Source organism: Lonchura striata, chromosome 3, assembly GCF_050655825.1.
Source record: "Lonchura striata isolate lonStrDom1 chromosome 3, ASM5065582v1, whole genome shotgun sequence".
NCBI classification, from domain to species: domain Eukaryota; kingdom Metazoa; phylum Chordata; class Aves; order Passeriformes; family Estrildidae; genus Lonchura; species Lonchura striata.
The window spans coordinates 85,731,618-85,747,639 of record NC_140705.1 but is presented as its reverse complement, the minus strand read 5'-3'; the positions used below and the strand labels follow the sequence as shown (position 1 = coordinate 85,747,639).

The window sequence follows — 16,022 nt, the reverse complement described above, 5'->3', positions numbered from 1 at the left end:
ATCTTCTTTAGGATTTTAAACTCTTCTATGTTGTGTAGCTTTAAAACATTTTCCAAATCACTAGAAAGCAAACTGTTTTTTACATACATCATTGTTCTCCTTGCATAAAGTTTTTGTGTGCAAATGTCAAAGCATATGCATAATGCAAACTGTGGCAATGCTTTGTTATGAGAAGTAGTGCTGTGAGCATCTCTTTGTCCCAGCCTCTCATCTTTGGGACATTGTAGTTCAAGATAACAAGTTCTGTTTGCCCATGGAGATTGACTTGAGTGTACTAGAGTACTGTTAGAATGGATGTCAAGAAGAATAATTCTCCTGTTTAGAGGGGAAATGTTTAAATCATAACAATCTTTCAGGTCTTGACACATTTAACAAAATAATCTATTCTCATTTTATATTTTACTTAGAGCATGAAGAAACAGCCTGAGCTTTAAGATAGAGGTTTAGCCACGTAAGGGATATAAATAAACCATACCATTAGGTAGAGATAACTGCCTACCTCTGAGGCCTGCCACATACCACACCTTTCTGTTACCATTAATGACTCTAATTACACCCATTACTTCATGGAGTAAGACCAGTAAACTACCTGAAATTAGGACTTGATTGGATTTGTAATCTTCTTTAAGCAAATATAACAAGACAGCAGTTATAAAAGTTAATAGCCAGCTAAATTAAGCTGAGAAATTCTATGTTTGTGACAAAAGGCGTTTTCTCAACAAGAGAAAAATCAACTCTCAATTCAAGCAATGAAGCTGTTCATACTGCCAGGCTTTGGGTTAGTCTGCTGGTAGGGAGTAGTGTTCTATTCCAGTTTTGCTTTGGTCCCCTTTTTCTTACATGAACACCTCTGAAGATATTCACAACCCATTCTGGAAAACTATCCAGCTTTTTTCCATAGTAAATTAATCAAGTTAGACCTAACTTAATTTTATTTTTGAAGCCTTCTGTGATAGAGTCTGGTTTGACTGAGAAGTTAAATTATGGAATTCTTTTTCATGTTTTATGAATATAAAATAATTTAAATTTTAATGTGTTGAAGTACTAAACTAGTGAAAAACTGGTGCCTTCTAGTTCCTGGTATTCTTTTTATTTGTTCTGTTGTACTGTGAGCACAAAGTTGTGGTCTCCTTTTTCTCCTGTGTATTAGGCTGCTTGAGGTGTTGCACCTCACTCAGATCAAATGAGTATGAGTGAGGAACAAAGATTATAGTGGTCCCATGTACCTGTAGTGTTCTCAGTCTAGCCTGAAAATTATACATCAACTCTGGAAGAGTGGTCTGTTCTCCTCTGCCACTGTGTCAGGATGGGGAAGTGCTCACAACCTGAACTCCAAATGGTGCTTTTTGACATTTGTAACTTCGTGGAAGGACCTTGGTCCACACAAAGAAAGCTTGGCTCCTCTTGCTCTACTACTCCACTTAGAGTGTGAAAAGTTGGAGGTTTCACATGGTTTGGATTGGGGATTTTTTATCTCCTACAGTTGTAATTTTCTTTAACCAAACTCTGGTAATTCCTTGTGAGAAGTTAATAGTAGGATGCACTTTTATTTATCTGACCTTTTTTTTAAATTTAATACTGTCAATATTAGTCAAGGATTTTTGGCTTTGATCCAGGCCTTTTTACTTTGAATATTTTCTGAACTTTCAGCTTCAGAGTATGATTGTTGTCCCTGCATACAAATTATAGTGGTAGGTATGTATGAAATTGCATAAGCAAAGTCAAGACACTTAAAAATGAGGAAGTACTGCTGGAAATTCAGGCAATGAAAAGTGTTTCTCCATTTGCCCTGTTAAGTGATGACAGTACATACTGTCACTTGAATGCATTGTGTATGTTTTACTGGAGGCTTTTGTGATTGTGTTCAATATTTGTATGTCCTTCTGAATTTTCTTTGTAGATCCTGGCAAACAATCACTTTTGATAAACAGCCTGCATCTTTTATCAGAATAGTTGGAACTCGCAACACAGCTAATGAGGTAAGGAGCTTCTAAAAAACCCTATATTCTTCAAGAATATACTACAACACAGTTTTTCATATCTTGCAGTGAAATTTATAAGGCCTTCTCAAATGTATGTACTTCATCTTTTTGCTCTGGCAATCTAGCAAAACACTTGAACAGTGTTATTATGTATTCCTTGTTTTGGCCTTTCTACATTGCCATCAAACACTCCTATTGGGTTTGGTTTTAAATTAATTCTTATTTTGATGAACAATTCAAATACCAATTTAGTGCACTAGAGAAAGGTGTATGGTGTCTGATATACTTGGGTTTTATCACCCATATATGATCTTTTTAATTAACAAAACATAAGAAATATCTCATTTTTCATAAGAAAATTTTATTTGCATAACATTTACTTAAAATTAATTTTCATGCCTGGTAAATCAGTTGACTAATAGTGGGCAAACCAGGAGATTTTTTTCATTTTATACAGAAAAAAAAAATTATTATAGCCCATCAAGTGCAATGTCATCCCTTCTTTGTTTACTTCTCTCTTTTGTAGTAATTGTGTCTCATATTAAGTCCAGACTTTACTCTTGACTTCAGTGAAACAATTTACAATATGTGAATTTAAGAGTATATGTACGTCTTTGTGAGATTAGGACTTTATATGACATTAACATTAGGACTTTATATAACATAAGAGGCACCAAAAGCCACTGTGTGTATAGACCTGCCTGTGTGTATCCCACACGTGTAGGTTACCACCAAACATGGCACTTAGATGCTTTATACTTAGCTTGGGGTAGCACTACTACATTTGGATTAATTAGAATCTGTCAGCTCCAGAGGTGAGGTTTTCTGATTGAATTTAACATTTGGGGTTGCTGGTTCCTAAGCACTGGGAGCGTCCTCCAATGGCATTGTCTGTTCCCAGTGTCTTGTTTCCTCTCATGCCAGTGTTTGTAAATTCCCAACTCTTTGTTAAAAAAAGAACGACGTGCATTGCATTGCATAACCTTAGCAATGCAGGAAACATTGCTTTCAACTTTGAATTCTTGAAGGTAGCTTTAAGCCCTGAAGAGCAATGGCCTTTTAGCCATAACTTTAATTTCAAATTGGTTACTATTTCCAAGGAATTTAATATCCTGTATAAATATTTATATAGAGCACTACATAACTGTAGTGAAGATGAGTATGGATACAGGTTACAGTCATTCATGTAGTGTCTCAGTTGAACTGTAAAAACATGCTGTTCTCTTTTGTCTGTAAAATGTGCTTCCAACGGTAATTTGGTTTTTATTTTTTAAATTATTTCTTTTAACGCCTGTAGAGGAGGAACATTGTCAGCATGCACATATTACTAAATTACTTATATATATATATATATATATATTAAAGAGAGGGTCTATAATATTTTGTCATAGATTTTGGTTTTCCAAAGAAAGCAGCAAGATATTTTTCATATTTACAAATTAAATAGGAACAGTGTAACCAAAGTCTTGGTTTGTTCTATAGTCTCAGCAGACTCTTCAGTAAGAATACAAGCAGTGTCCAGAATTACTTGCCCACAGCTGATTGTACAGTATGTCAAACCATTTTCATTTTAAATAAAATATACAGCATATTCAGCAGCATATTCTTATCAAGGAGTGTTACTGTAATAGGTACAAAATACTCCTTACTTGTTCTACGTATACATATCTTTGAACTTTGAAACACAATCTGTACATCCTAAAGGGAAGAGTTAATTTTTGGAATGTAAAAGAAATCCCATAAAACTTCTCAGTTTTGTGAATTCTTTAATCTTTTAAACTTATCTTTTCTTTGCCATGTTTTCCATGTTTTGAAAGACATGTACACAAATTTTTTGACCTGGAGTTTGAATAGCTTCTGGTATATTAGAACATGATAGAAGTGTAACTTTCTGTTTTCTTGAGCTGTGACACACTTTTTACTTTTGTAGAGAAAATTATTTTTCCGTATCATAATTTATTTGTCAGATAGGTCACGTGATACTTGATGTAAGTTTTCTCTTGTTATTCCTCTCTCAGTATCACTGACCTGAAAAGGACACCTAGCTGCTGATGTGAGAGCTTTATCTTAGAAATTACTGCACCAGTGAATTTGTACTTGGCCTTCCTGCTTTGCGTGTCTGACCTCTCTTAAAATATCCATGAGAAGTAGAACATGATGTGGGTCAAAGGATGATCCTGAACTGTCAGGTTTTTCTTTTGAGAGAAGCACATGCAAGATTGTTTGTTCTAGTGATAGTGTTCTGAAATGCTTAATTCTGATACCGGATGAAGCAGCTAGGTTTGACTGTGCTGCTTAGGCTTCTCCCACACACTGTGGCAGAGTAACTGAGAATAATGTTCCAAATTCACAGGCTTGTCAATATGCCACATGTTTTGACCATTAAGAATTTAATATGAAAGAATCAGTAAAAATGAAAGTTACGGTTTAAGAATTGTGTACTTCTGACTTTCTAGACTAGTATTAGCTAAATTTCAGGGCTATCCACACTGTGTTTAAAAAAACTGTATCACTACGTAAAGTGAGATTTTAAATGAGACATGCTATTATTGTGGGATACATTAGAATTATGGAATCTTCTGGCTTAGAGACCTCCATCACATTCTGTGCTTCCTTTCAAGGAAAGCAGCATTTTACAGAGCTACACAGATGAGAGAATGTTCTTTTCTACAAGGCCTTATCCTGAAAAGTGCAGCGGGAAAAATTACAATAGCTGTCACTTTAAAGACACAGGGATGGGATGAGTACATAAGGGACTTCTCTAAAAGTGTAGATAAATACAGAAATTGTCTTCTCAGGAACTGTAACAGATGGAGAGAATGCATGCCAGTATAGGAATTAGTTCAGCTTTAGGAAAAAACAGAAGAAATGCAGAGGAAAACCATTTTGTGCACGTGTGCACATGTGTGGGTGCTGGTGCAGATTTGTAATCTGTTCATATAATTTTTAATCTGTATATATAAAGGCATAGCAATACATCTTTATGTGAGCATGAGTGTATATGTAGAAATATGAGCACATATTGCAATGTATCTGCATAAAAAACTTACACTGAGGGGCACAAGAAAATATAATGGGGATTAAAAAAAAAACAAGCAGTGACCAAAGATTTTTTTAATTCATTTTATGTATGCTGTCAGAATTTGAACTAGCTAGCTACATCCTCAGAAAAGACCTGGGGCTACTGCAGACATGTCAGTGCAGATGTCTGCTCAGTGTTCACTTGAGCAGGGATGGTCAAAAAGAGTAACAGGATTTTAGGTTATATTGGAGAAAAGATAGAAAATACAGTATTCTTGTATGAATATGTAGTATATCCATGTCTTCTTTATGATATTTGATTCTGCCCATATTAATTTGAAAGGGTCTGGGAAAGGGCAGTTAAGATTATAAGAGATTATCTTTGTTGGTGAGAAGAGCTTTAAAGAGAATAATAATAGAAGATGTCATAAAAGTATACAAAATTGAGATAATAAGTTTAAAAATCAGGATTTAATATTCATCAAGCTTTAGCTTTTAAACTATACTGCATGGGAAAATAGCAAATTTAAAGCAGTGTAAAAAATATTTTTGTTTAGTATGTGTCAAAGTTGTGCAAATCATAGCAATACAATATCATATGGAAAGAGGTTTTGTAACAATTTTAAAGAGTTCCTCCCCCTTCTCCTCCCAGGCTCTTCAAGAACAAGTAGAAGTAAGTAAAGTAAAAAGTAAATTGGAAAAAATGCTTAAGAACATGATCCTCTTACTCTAAGATACAGTCACCTGTACACTGGTCCCAGGTATTGTTTGAATCATCAGAAAATGATCACTATTTCAAATGGAATATTTCATCTGATGAAGCAGCAGCCACCTTGGACACTCTGAATGCCTTTCTACATACTCCAGGACATGTCTGTAGAGCTGCCATTGTTATTACAGCAGAGGGCAATCTTGAAATAGAATCATGTTGGTAATGATTTAAATTTCATTTCTAGTGTGCATGAACATTCAGCGTCTTTAGGAAGTGATTAGATCATAAAATGTGTTTAAGACTACTAATATAATTGTTGTTATTATCCAATAGCATGTAGTAGGTATTTCTGCTAGTTGGCAAAGAAAAAAAATTGTTTACAAATATCCCTATCTGCTTTGAACCATCTTTCTTATTTTTAATGCCATATGTAAAGGTTGATATAATTTGAAGGCCTTCTCTTGCTCCAGTGTTGTCCCTGCCTGATGTTTATTGCCCACAAGTAAATGTTTTTGACCTCATAGTCAAACATTTTATTTTGACTTTGTCACTGATGTGGCCTGCAGACTTCCATATAGACTTCCATATAGACTTCATCTTATTTTGATCATGTTTTTACCAGCATTAAATTGTTTTGCTTTATCTTCATTTTTTGTTCTTTGCAGGTGTTTCACTGTGTGCATTTTGAGTGCCCAGCACAGAACAGTACCCACAAGGATGAGAGTAGTAAGGAAGTAGCAACAACAGAGGTGGGGACTGGTGGACAGTAGCTTGTTTCTTGCCCTGTTGGAGCTGCAAGCACCTGCTTCCCTGCATTCCCCTCCTGGATCCACCTCGCATCCTCATGTTCATCAGCCATAAAGGAGGTTGAAAGGGAGCTTTTGCAGCCCCACTGATATTCTATGAAATTATTCAGAACCGTCTTGTGCTGGCACGTTTTCTTTCTGTATGAATGAAGGAGACCATATCTGAAAGGTGGAAGTATTGAAATGGAAAAGACTTTCTCCCAAGGACATGAAGAAACTGTCCCACTCTCCCAATATGTTCAAATCAGGCTGGTCTCCAAGGGTGGAGAAAATAGGTCTTCAGTCTTCATCAAGTACCCCATTAACACCCTACCTCTCTAATCTAACCAAGGCAAGGAAAAACAGAAGGGAATAAAAGGCAGAGCTACAGTGGAAATATAAAATTACTCAAGCAGAATGGAAAGTGTATGAAATAAGTATTTGTTCCCTGGAGGCTTTTATTAGCAAAAAAAATGTTTATGGAACACATCAGTCCAGAATATATTTTATTTTAAAAGCAATTCTTCATCCATATTCCTTTGTAACTAGTAATCTGTTTTCTAAATTATTTTGATTCTGTATTCCACTTTTAAGTTTCTTATTTTTAACTGTAGCAAATGCTGTACAGTAGATTAAGGAAGTATCAGCCATGTTTACCTGCTGAGATGCAAACTCTCTCATTCATCAGTGGGATGACAAGAAAAGCATTAATGATATCAACAAACTAATTAATGTATCTATATTAATTTTGACCTTAGTTGACTTTTCAAAGTACAAAATAGTCATTTCCTACATTCAAAAGGAAGTTTCTAAATCAAACATCTGTCTTGAAGAAAATTGTACTTTTCATTCCTGAAGATGATTATTTAAATTTTGCCTGCATAAGACAACTTGCAACAGAACATGAAAAATGTTTGGTTTAGAAAAGTGGAACTCCATCTGGTCACTGACAAGCGGTTGTTCAAATACCAAAAGACAAATTTGCAGATAATTTACATTTTTCCAAGAAGAGTTGTTTTACAATCTGCAGGTAAAAATTCAAAGGCTGTGTATGCATTAACATTTCTCATGATCTTCATAAAACGTTATGCTTTTGCACTGTATTGTAAAAGATCTGGTTCTTACTTTGCAATCACAGAATTCGTTATCCATCCATATCTGTCTGGATTACATTGCCTGCTACTTTGCTTATTCTGTTTTCACAGTGATGATGACGTAGTCTCTTACTGTCCAGATCTGCATGACTTCTAGGAAGAACTCCATGCCAGTCTTTCAGGGATAAAGAGATTTTGTATTAAGACAAACACTGGTGTAATTGGCAAAATTGATTAGGATGCTTGCTCCTCCTCACAAAGTATATTATATTGGAAATGTCAGCTAACTAGTTTTATCAACTTGGAATTTCCTGTGGTGATAAATAACCTTGTCAGAAGAAAACAAAGCTAGTGCAGGATAAATGCAGTTTTCCAATTACATAACCATAGTGATAAAATGAGTTATATCAACATAGCAAATTGTATCTTAACTTATCACACTGCTTAATTTTAAATAATTTCCCTGTTGGATACTAGTTGTGCTAAACCCAAGAAGAAATATAATCAGTGGTAGCAATGAATCAGAGGATATTTCAAAAAAGAAAAGCATCCCTTTTCTTTCAAATAAAACTGATTAGGCTATATCAATAATATTATAGTATTTTTCATTGCCAAATTACAGCTTAGTTTTGACATTTGCATACAGTTACCTCCCTTCCCACGGCTGTGTTCTGACTTGTGAATGTCTGTTGCTGAAGATGGATGCCCACTGTGCTGTATAAAGCTTCTAATTCATGTGCCACAGCTGCCTTGGACAATGTGGAGTTCTGAGGCAGGATACTGCATGTGCCAGCCACCTCCCAGTCTGCAGGGCTGATTACTTTATGGCTTAATAGCCTTTGAGCATGGAAGAATTGAGACCAGCTACTGAGGATGCCACTCTCATGTTTATGTATAAGTCTAAAAAGTTGGAATTTTTTTCCCTTTAGAGCAGAAAACTTTTTTCAGTTTCAATCCATGCTGGTACTACTGAGATGTCTGGAGCATATCTTGCTTTTGGTTAGGTAGGTCCTTGCATGGCAGTGGTGGTATTTCTTTGCAGTTCCATCAAACCAGTCTGCTTTTCTCAAACTGTGGATAAGCAAAGGGCATAACTCCTAGCTGTTAGTATTTAGTAGCCACCATTGCAGAGAACGTTAAAAAACTAAAATCAAAAAAGGTTGTGCCATCTGTTCTGAGCCTAGGCTCTCAGAGAAACAATGGAATTTTTCCATTTGTAATCTTTGATGTGCACAGTTAATTTTTATGATACAAATAAGTCTTTCAGGCTATAACCTATTGAACATCTGTTTGATCTTGTCCTGTAATTCATTGTGGAAAAGAAATGTCTCTTTATTTCCTCTGACATTCACTCTCTGCCAAGAATCTGGATGAACATATCTGAAATCCCCAAAGCAAAAACTCTTGAGGTCCTACAGAGACCCTTAAATTTCCAACTCCCATAAATCAATAAAAAGAAAAAAAAAAAAACAACTTTGCATTATCCCTTCATGCAGGTGAATAGCTATTTTTAGTATTAGACTTCTTCTCAGTTAAAATGCTTTTCTCAGGGTCTTTATTTTATTTAGAGTTGCTCTGAGAACCTGGCATCAAGATGATCCCAGTGTGCTCCCAGGCTTATAAGGCAAGCCCTGCCACAAGCCCTTCACACTTTCAACCTTAGCCTCTTTAAAGATAAAATGTTCACAGAGAGCTGAACTCCACTGGGTCTTCTGATACTGCCCACCACCAACACCCCAAATACCGGTATTGCCTAGAAGAGGTGTCTTGTCTTAAACACTGTGTTAGAAATGTATTAGTAGTAACAAAGGAGGATACAACACAGAACTGATTTGTGGTTTTGTGTGAATGTTCTCATTCTTTCTAATTATTGTCTGTATTTATTGACTCCCAAGTTCAGATGAACTTCCTGTATATTCCTCTGAAGTTTTTTTTTTCTCCTTTTCTTTTTTATCTTTACTTTTCCTTTCAGTGAAAGTATGTTATGGTGTAGTTTCAGGGTTTATCAAAGTGATGAAATGCTGTAATTATTCAGAACTGTGTAATCAATCTTATTCTGTATAGAACAAGGCTAGAGCAGAATGGACCAGGTACTCACTGCTTTCTTATCAGAAGCTATAAAATAGACCTGTTCGAGTTCTGCATAATGGAAATAACTATACTGACAATACTGAGCCATTGATTCTATTTGTTACTTCAATATCTTTAAATTCCCCAGGCCTTCTTTTCTCGATTTTACTTCCGTAGGTTGGATTCAGGCTTAGACTTAATGTGGAGTTCAGCAAAGGCCTTTCTAAAAATTTTTATTTAGTTAATATTTTCTAAATAAAAATAAAAGGGGTTTTATTCACAGAATGTCAGGGAAAATTATTATCTGAGGAAATTAATTTTTGAAGTGAGCAAACATTGTGCAGCTTAGAATTTTTCAAGATGTTTTTCAAACCATTTCCAATCAGCTTTTAAACAAGTTCAAATGACTGCTAAATGGAATTACAATGAGAGAAGTTAAAGCAGGTCTAATGTAAAAGACAATACAAAGGAGAAATCACTAATTTTGTTAGAATAAGAACTCTTCATTGCAGTTTTCTTCCTGCAGAGCTCCATTTCTTTCTTCTTTTCTCCATGAAAATCAGTTATTCATTTGACAACTCATGTAAGAGCTCAGTGTTTCTCAGCATTGCTGAAAAATTCAGTTTAATGCATCTTTGTCTTTACTAATGGCAGCATTAGAGAATTTTCAGTTGAGTACCTGACTTGATGAGAACTGGTTTCCATAAAAGAAAGCAAATTAAGTCTGTAATTGTTTCAGTCTAATTAAATTTTCAATACAAAATTTAGATGACAAAGTTACTGCCTTTCTTGTCTTATTGTTGTGTCATTGTAGTTCTGGTTATATAGTGACACCTACTCAGAGACATTTAATAAGGGGTTAGAACTTTGATTTCACAAGCTATAGATTGCATTTCTCTATGAAGATATTAATTAGCTTATATTTTGACAGGTGTTAGTCTACTGTCAAATAAACAAGCAAATACATTGGTAATTTTGTTGTTTTGACTAGAGTAGTAAGCAAATGATAGAACCAGTAAGAGTTAATGTATCCAAGAGTAAATGTTTAGGCTTGTGTGTCATCATATCAGTTGCCAGAGGACTAAACCATGCTTCAAAAATAATTGTAGGTCCCAGAGGATGCTTGAAGCCTGGTTTCCATCCTCATCTCTCATTTAATGGTTCTATATAGTTAGGTCTCTCTGAACTGATAGTTGTTGTCATTTGTACTAGTTAATTTGTATATAACTAGTTAACTTGTATATGTGGAAGCTTCCCAAAGCTTTGTTCAGGATACAGAAGTAAAGGGTCCTTGGTCAAGTTTTAGGACTGCTTAAATACTCATACATACACATAGATATATATTTGTATGTATATGTGTGTATTTGTGCATTAAACTGAGGTTGTAGCTAATTATTTAGCTTGCATTTAGAATATGTTCTAAAGCTCCAAAATGGAAAAAAAAAAATCTATGCAGACAGGTGTGAAATGCTGCTGTTGTGGTATGGCAGAATGCTGGTTGCTTTAAAAGTGTAAATGTCTAAAAAAGGTACAGGTGAACCAGTCCAAACTTTCTGTCCAGTTGTTAAATATTGGCGATTTGGTTGTAGTGAGGTATATATAATAAAAGGCAAGTTAAATGCTCATCTCAAAGATGTGTGCAGTCTGAAGAACACAGATATTCCTCCTAGCTACCTTTTCTGCTGTGGCTTTCAGTATTTACAGAATAAACCCTCACAGGACTTCTGTTACTTGCTGAAAAAAACCCTTCAGTCTTTTTGGCCTTGTCAAGCTTTCATTGCAAAGCTTTGGCTGAGGTAGTGGTAAAGTCCCACTAGCATTCCACGGCGGAATCTGGGTCTGTCTTTGAATGCTTACATGAAAAGTTTTAAAATCACTCTGCAACTTTATTTAGATAAAGAAAGCCCAAATTAAAAAGTGCAGCTGTAGGAAACTACAGGCATCTGTCATATATCCATGTACTGACTGCCTCTGCAGCCATATATCTGTCTTATCATACTGTATGTGTTTAATTACTACAGCATGTCCAAATGGTGGAAGTGAAGAATGAACTCTGTACACCCATGATATTATTCATTTTCACACAGCCAGTCATTAGTCTTGTACTGTTCCTTGCAGCCTAATACAATAATACAACTCAGCATTCTTATGAAATTATAATTGATTCCTTGCATGAACATAATGGAATTGAAGTTCAGATTACTAAATATTTGAATGAGTGATGGCATTATCCTGCACAGGTGTAAACATGCCTCTCCAGTGCCTCTTAATACTTTAGGCCCTGGGCTTTCACAGAGGAGGAAAGCTGCACTATTGGTAAAATGAACTTTTATTCATCCTTTTTGTACTTATCATCGTAGCACATCTGTTCTCTTTGTGCAACTGCTCAGTTAAAACAAGTTTCTCGTTGTTTTCAGAATTAATCCTCTGACTTCTGAAAATCAGCAAATACACATCAACAACTTCAGTCAATTATATTGAGTCTGAAGAATTTACAAGATGAATCTAATAAGGTCTTTTACACCAAATTCTATGTGTCCAAAAAGTACCAGCCAAGTTCTGAAATACCAAGTGAGTTGAACAGTATTACTGCTCAGGTGAAGGTGTCTAAACTATGTGCCCTGTAGTCCAAGTGAACAGTAGTTACTAGTTATCACAGTGGCCTTCTGTAGAGGAATTAGGGAATCACAGAATGATTGGGTTGGAAGGGACCTCAAAGATCAATTGAGTTCCTACCTCCCTTCCATGACAGGGACACATTTCATTAGACCAGGTTGCTCAAAGACCCATCCAAGCTGGTCTTGAGCACTTCAAGGGATGGTCATCCACAACTTCTCTGGGCAGCCTGTTCCAGTGCCTCACCACCCTCATAGTAAAAAATTTCTTCCTAATACCTAATCTAAACCTACTCTCTGTCAGTTTGAAGCCATTCCCCCTTGTCCTGCCTCTGCATGTCCTTGTAAAACATTCGACTCCATCTCTCTTGTAGGCTCCCTTTAAGTACTGGACAGATGTAGTCAGGTCATCCCAAAGCCTTCTCTTTTCCAGGCTGAACAATCGCAGTTCAGCCTTTCCTTCATTCATGTAATTTGTGGTCTACATCACCTTTCTGCTGTCTCTGTACTCCTGAGCTATGGTTGCTAGGTGGCAAGATTTATGGTTGATACCTGGAATCCAATAAGTGTGTTTAACCACAAATGTTAAGAAATTTTTGTCTTTACTGAGAACTTTTAGCATATGTTTTTGAAACATGGTCAGGCCACAGATTTGGCTTTTGGGCATCTTCTGTAGCTGTCTGTTGGATTTTTGAGTTATCTTCAGTTGCTGAAAGATGGTAAGATTCTTCTCAGGAATTTCTCATAGAGATTTGTCATGCTGAGAAATGGCTTTTGAAACAATCATGGCAGGTTCACTGCTGGAGAACAGGGGCAGGTTTCTTCTGCTTCTACAGACCAGGGTCCTGTTTGGGTTATTCTCCGAGTTTGTTTTTGCCATTTTTAATAACAAGGGTGTTGGTGTGGTGTGATCTGGATCTGTTTCAGAAATTTACTCATTTTGAGAGTTTTTAAACTACTACTACATAAAAAACATTTGAGAATGTTTTTATGCAGTAATAAAGAGCTCATGAGACTTGAATGATTAGATTAGAAATCTCTCTTAAAGCAAGAGCTGAAGTTGCAAAAAGAGGAGTTTATGGGAAAGAAAGACTGGTGTGGAATTACATGGCTGTGTCTGTGCATATATAGTGATGGAAACGTATGTGTTAAGCAATTGATTGACTATTTGCAAAGTTGTGTTTCTATAGCATTTTCTTTGTTTTAAAATGGAATTTTGTTAAGGAGTCTATTACTCATCTGAATGTGATTGCTAAAAGAGAACATAGGAAGTAAGGCTTTAGTAGTTTTTATGGCAAGAGCAACACAAAGATTGCTCTTGTGGTCTGAGCTAGTTCTGTTTGTCCCTGGTCTTTCCAGCTCTTACTTTTTCTTACATGCTTTCCCCAACCTGCTTGTTACTCCTTTCCTTTTCCTCCCTACATAGCATCGTATCAGTGTTGCTGGGATGTTCCCCGTAATTTTCCTCCATTTTGTGATGCCTTAAGGAATTCCAAAAAATTATTTAGTTTACCTCTTTATCCTATGCTGAATAAAATATCATCATCCCCTTTCATTCACATCAGACTCTAAAGGCAACTACCTACTAGGCTGTCAAGTGCTAGTGAGCAACATTAGAATTTGGCTCTCTATGGATGTGTAAAATACTAGTCCTTCTGGGCCTTGTACTTCCCTGTATGCCCTTAAGAGGAAAATAAATACTGTTGACTTAGGAAGTAGATCAGGTTTTATGCTGGCTTACATAACTTAAATTTAAATATAAATTTTAAATATTTCTTTGTCACCATGGTACACCAGATACACGCTCAATTTGTTAGTAGTGCATTGTCCAAGGCATTAATTATAAGTGTTCTTATCTAAGTAAACTGCATCATCAAGAGTGAACCTTGAATGAATTAATAACTTTTCAGTGTCCCTGTGTGAAGGTATTTTAGCTGTCCAGGGATCTGAAGATCACACGGAACACATGGACGCATTTTGTGAATTACAGCATTACTTCACAATTTGGACTGCGTGTCTATTAACCTTGTCCAGTGTCTTGTAAAATGTTCTTTCCTTTTTGTTTTGATCAATGTCACTATTGTCTTTGGTTTTCTTTTTTAAGTGAGTGTTAATGTTCAGAGCCAGGCTAAACAGAAGTTTAGCTTTTAGTAAACTTTTTCACTCATTCTCTGTTAGTGGCTCCTCTTTCTTGACAGACAGTTATTGAAAGCCATTTTACACTATGTTACCTTCCCCTTCTCTGTAGCAATTATAATTGTATTTTGAAATTTTTGTGCATTTAATCCCTTTTCTTCTTTCTCATAGAGTGGTTCTAAGCTACCTCAGACTTTGTTGTGTACAGGTATGAGTTTCAGCTACAGTTTTTAGCCTCTATCATAGTCTTCAAATGTTCATTAAAATGCATGTGTATGTAGCAAAACTGGCCTGTCAGACCCTGATTGCATTTTCAGGACCACTGTCCCAAGTGAGACATGTAATTGGGATGAATTCACAGCCTCATCTGTTCAGGCTCTCCCTGATACCTCTTTCAAGAAAAGTGTTTCAGGAGTTTAACTTCTGGTATGGGAAATGCTTCAGCTTTCTCTTTCAAGGGACATGATGCTGCCTGCACTGGAAAACTTCCACGTCGTCAACATCATGACAAACATCATAAAGCTGCATCATGATCCCTGGCTGCAGGATCCATGCTATTGCATTGGACTGTGCTCATCATATGAGAATAAACCCCACACAGTGTGTTCTGATTACCTTAGTGTCATTTTATTGTCATTTTATAAGGTGGCAGATATGCATTACTGACCCTTTGGGCTATTTAGGTTTCAGGTAAAATGCTAGTTGCAGATTGTGCTGCAGTGATCCACTTGATAGCTTTGGGAATTGTCTGGCTTTGTAAGTTATTCATTTAACAACCCTGCAAACCTTGTTAGTACTGATTTCCTTTTCACCAGCAGACATGCATATCATCAAACAAGCATTTTGTAACATGGAATTTTCTATGAGCATCCAGAAAAAGAAGCATCCCAATTATTTTCTTAGTAGTAATGTGTGTATTTGTAACGAAAGTTTTATAATTATTAAACTGCTATAAGCTATTTTGTGCATGCTCTGGCATTGTATTAACAGTTTGTATTAAGAGCTGATAAGCAGAGGGGTGTGGCAAACAAGGGAGGCTGGCTGTGGATATTAACAGTTTCAAAGAGCAGCATAGTGCCAGAGTGGATGCAGGACCAGACAATGCTCAAAGCAAATAATAAAGTGAAACTGTTGTGCTTTGTATTTATTTCTTTGGGGATTCTTCTTCAAAGTATTTAACTTCACAGGAAAATATAGAGTATATTTAAAATAGTAACAATTAGAAATACACCTTTTCAAGAATGAGAGAGGTGTGATTTGGAAAATAAAGTGATCTTTTGTGCTTCACTGCTTGTCTGTAGTTTTGTTAACATAATGTTAGAACCTGTCTGATGCTGCTCACACATTGCATGTGTGAATAGAAGACTTTGAAGAACTGTATTGATTTCTCATCAGAGCAAGGAAGTTAATAACTTCATCATTGATATATTAACTTATAATGACACAGTCTTTATATCAACATAGAAAATGGTGGTGATTTTCACAGTGACTTCCAGGCCAATGGGCATCCACTAAACTACTGCAAATGTTTAGACCAACAGATGCTGGGTGTTGTTATCATTATGTGCTACTGCACTCTCTGGATGAAGTGTATGAATGAGTATTTC

At 35.9% G+C, this 16,022-nt stretch overlaps 1 protein-coding gene across 2 annotated transcripts in view; it reads left to right on the top strand.

Annotated features, from left to right (window-relative positions):
- Positions 1-15,702, top strand: part of BTBD9 (BTB domain containing 9) — a 119,884-nt gene extending 104,182 nt beyond the window's left edge. The window contains exons 11-13 of one of the 2 annotated variants that reach the window (XM_021550403.3): positions 1,901-1,979; positions 5,656-5,676; positions 6,381-15,702. In XM_021550403.3, the coding sequence (XP_021406078.2) occupies positions 1,901-1,979; positions 5,656-5,676; positions 6,381-6,485 (205 nt within the window). In that variant the 3' untranslated portion in view covers positions 6,486-15,702. The remainder of the gene's footprint in view (positions 1-1,900; positions 1,980-5,655; positions 5,677-6,380) is intronic. The other variant, XM_021550404.3, reaches the window with a different exon arrangement.
- The last annotated feature ends 320 nt before the right edge of the window (positions 15,703-16,022 follow it).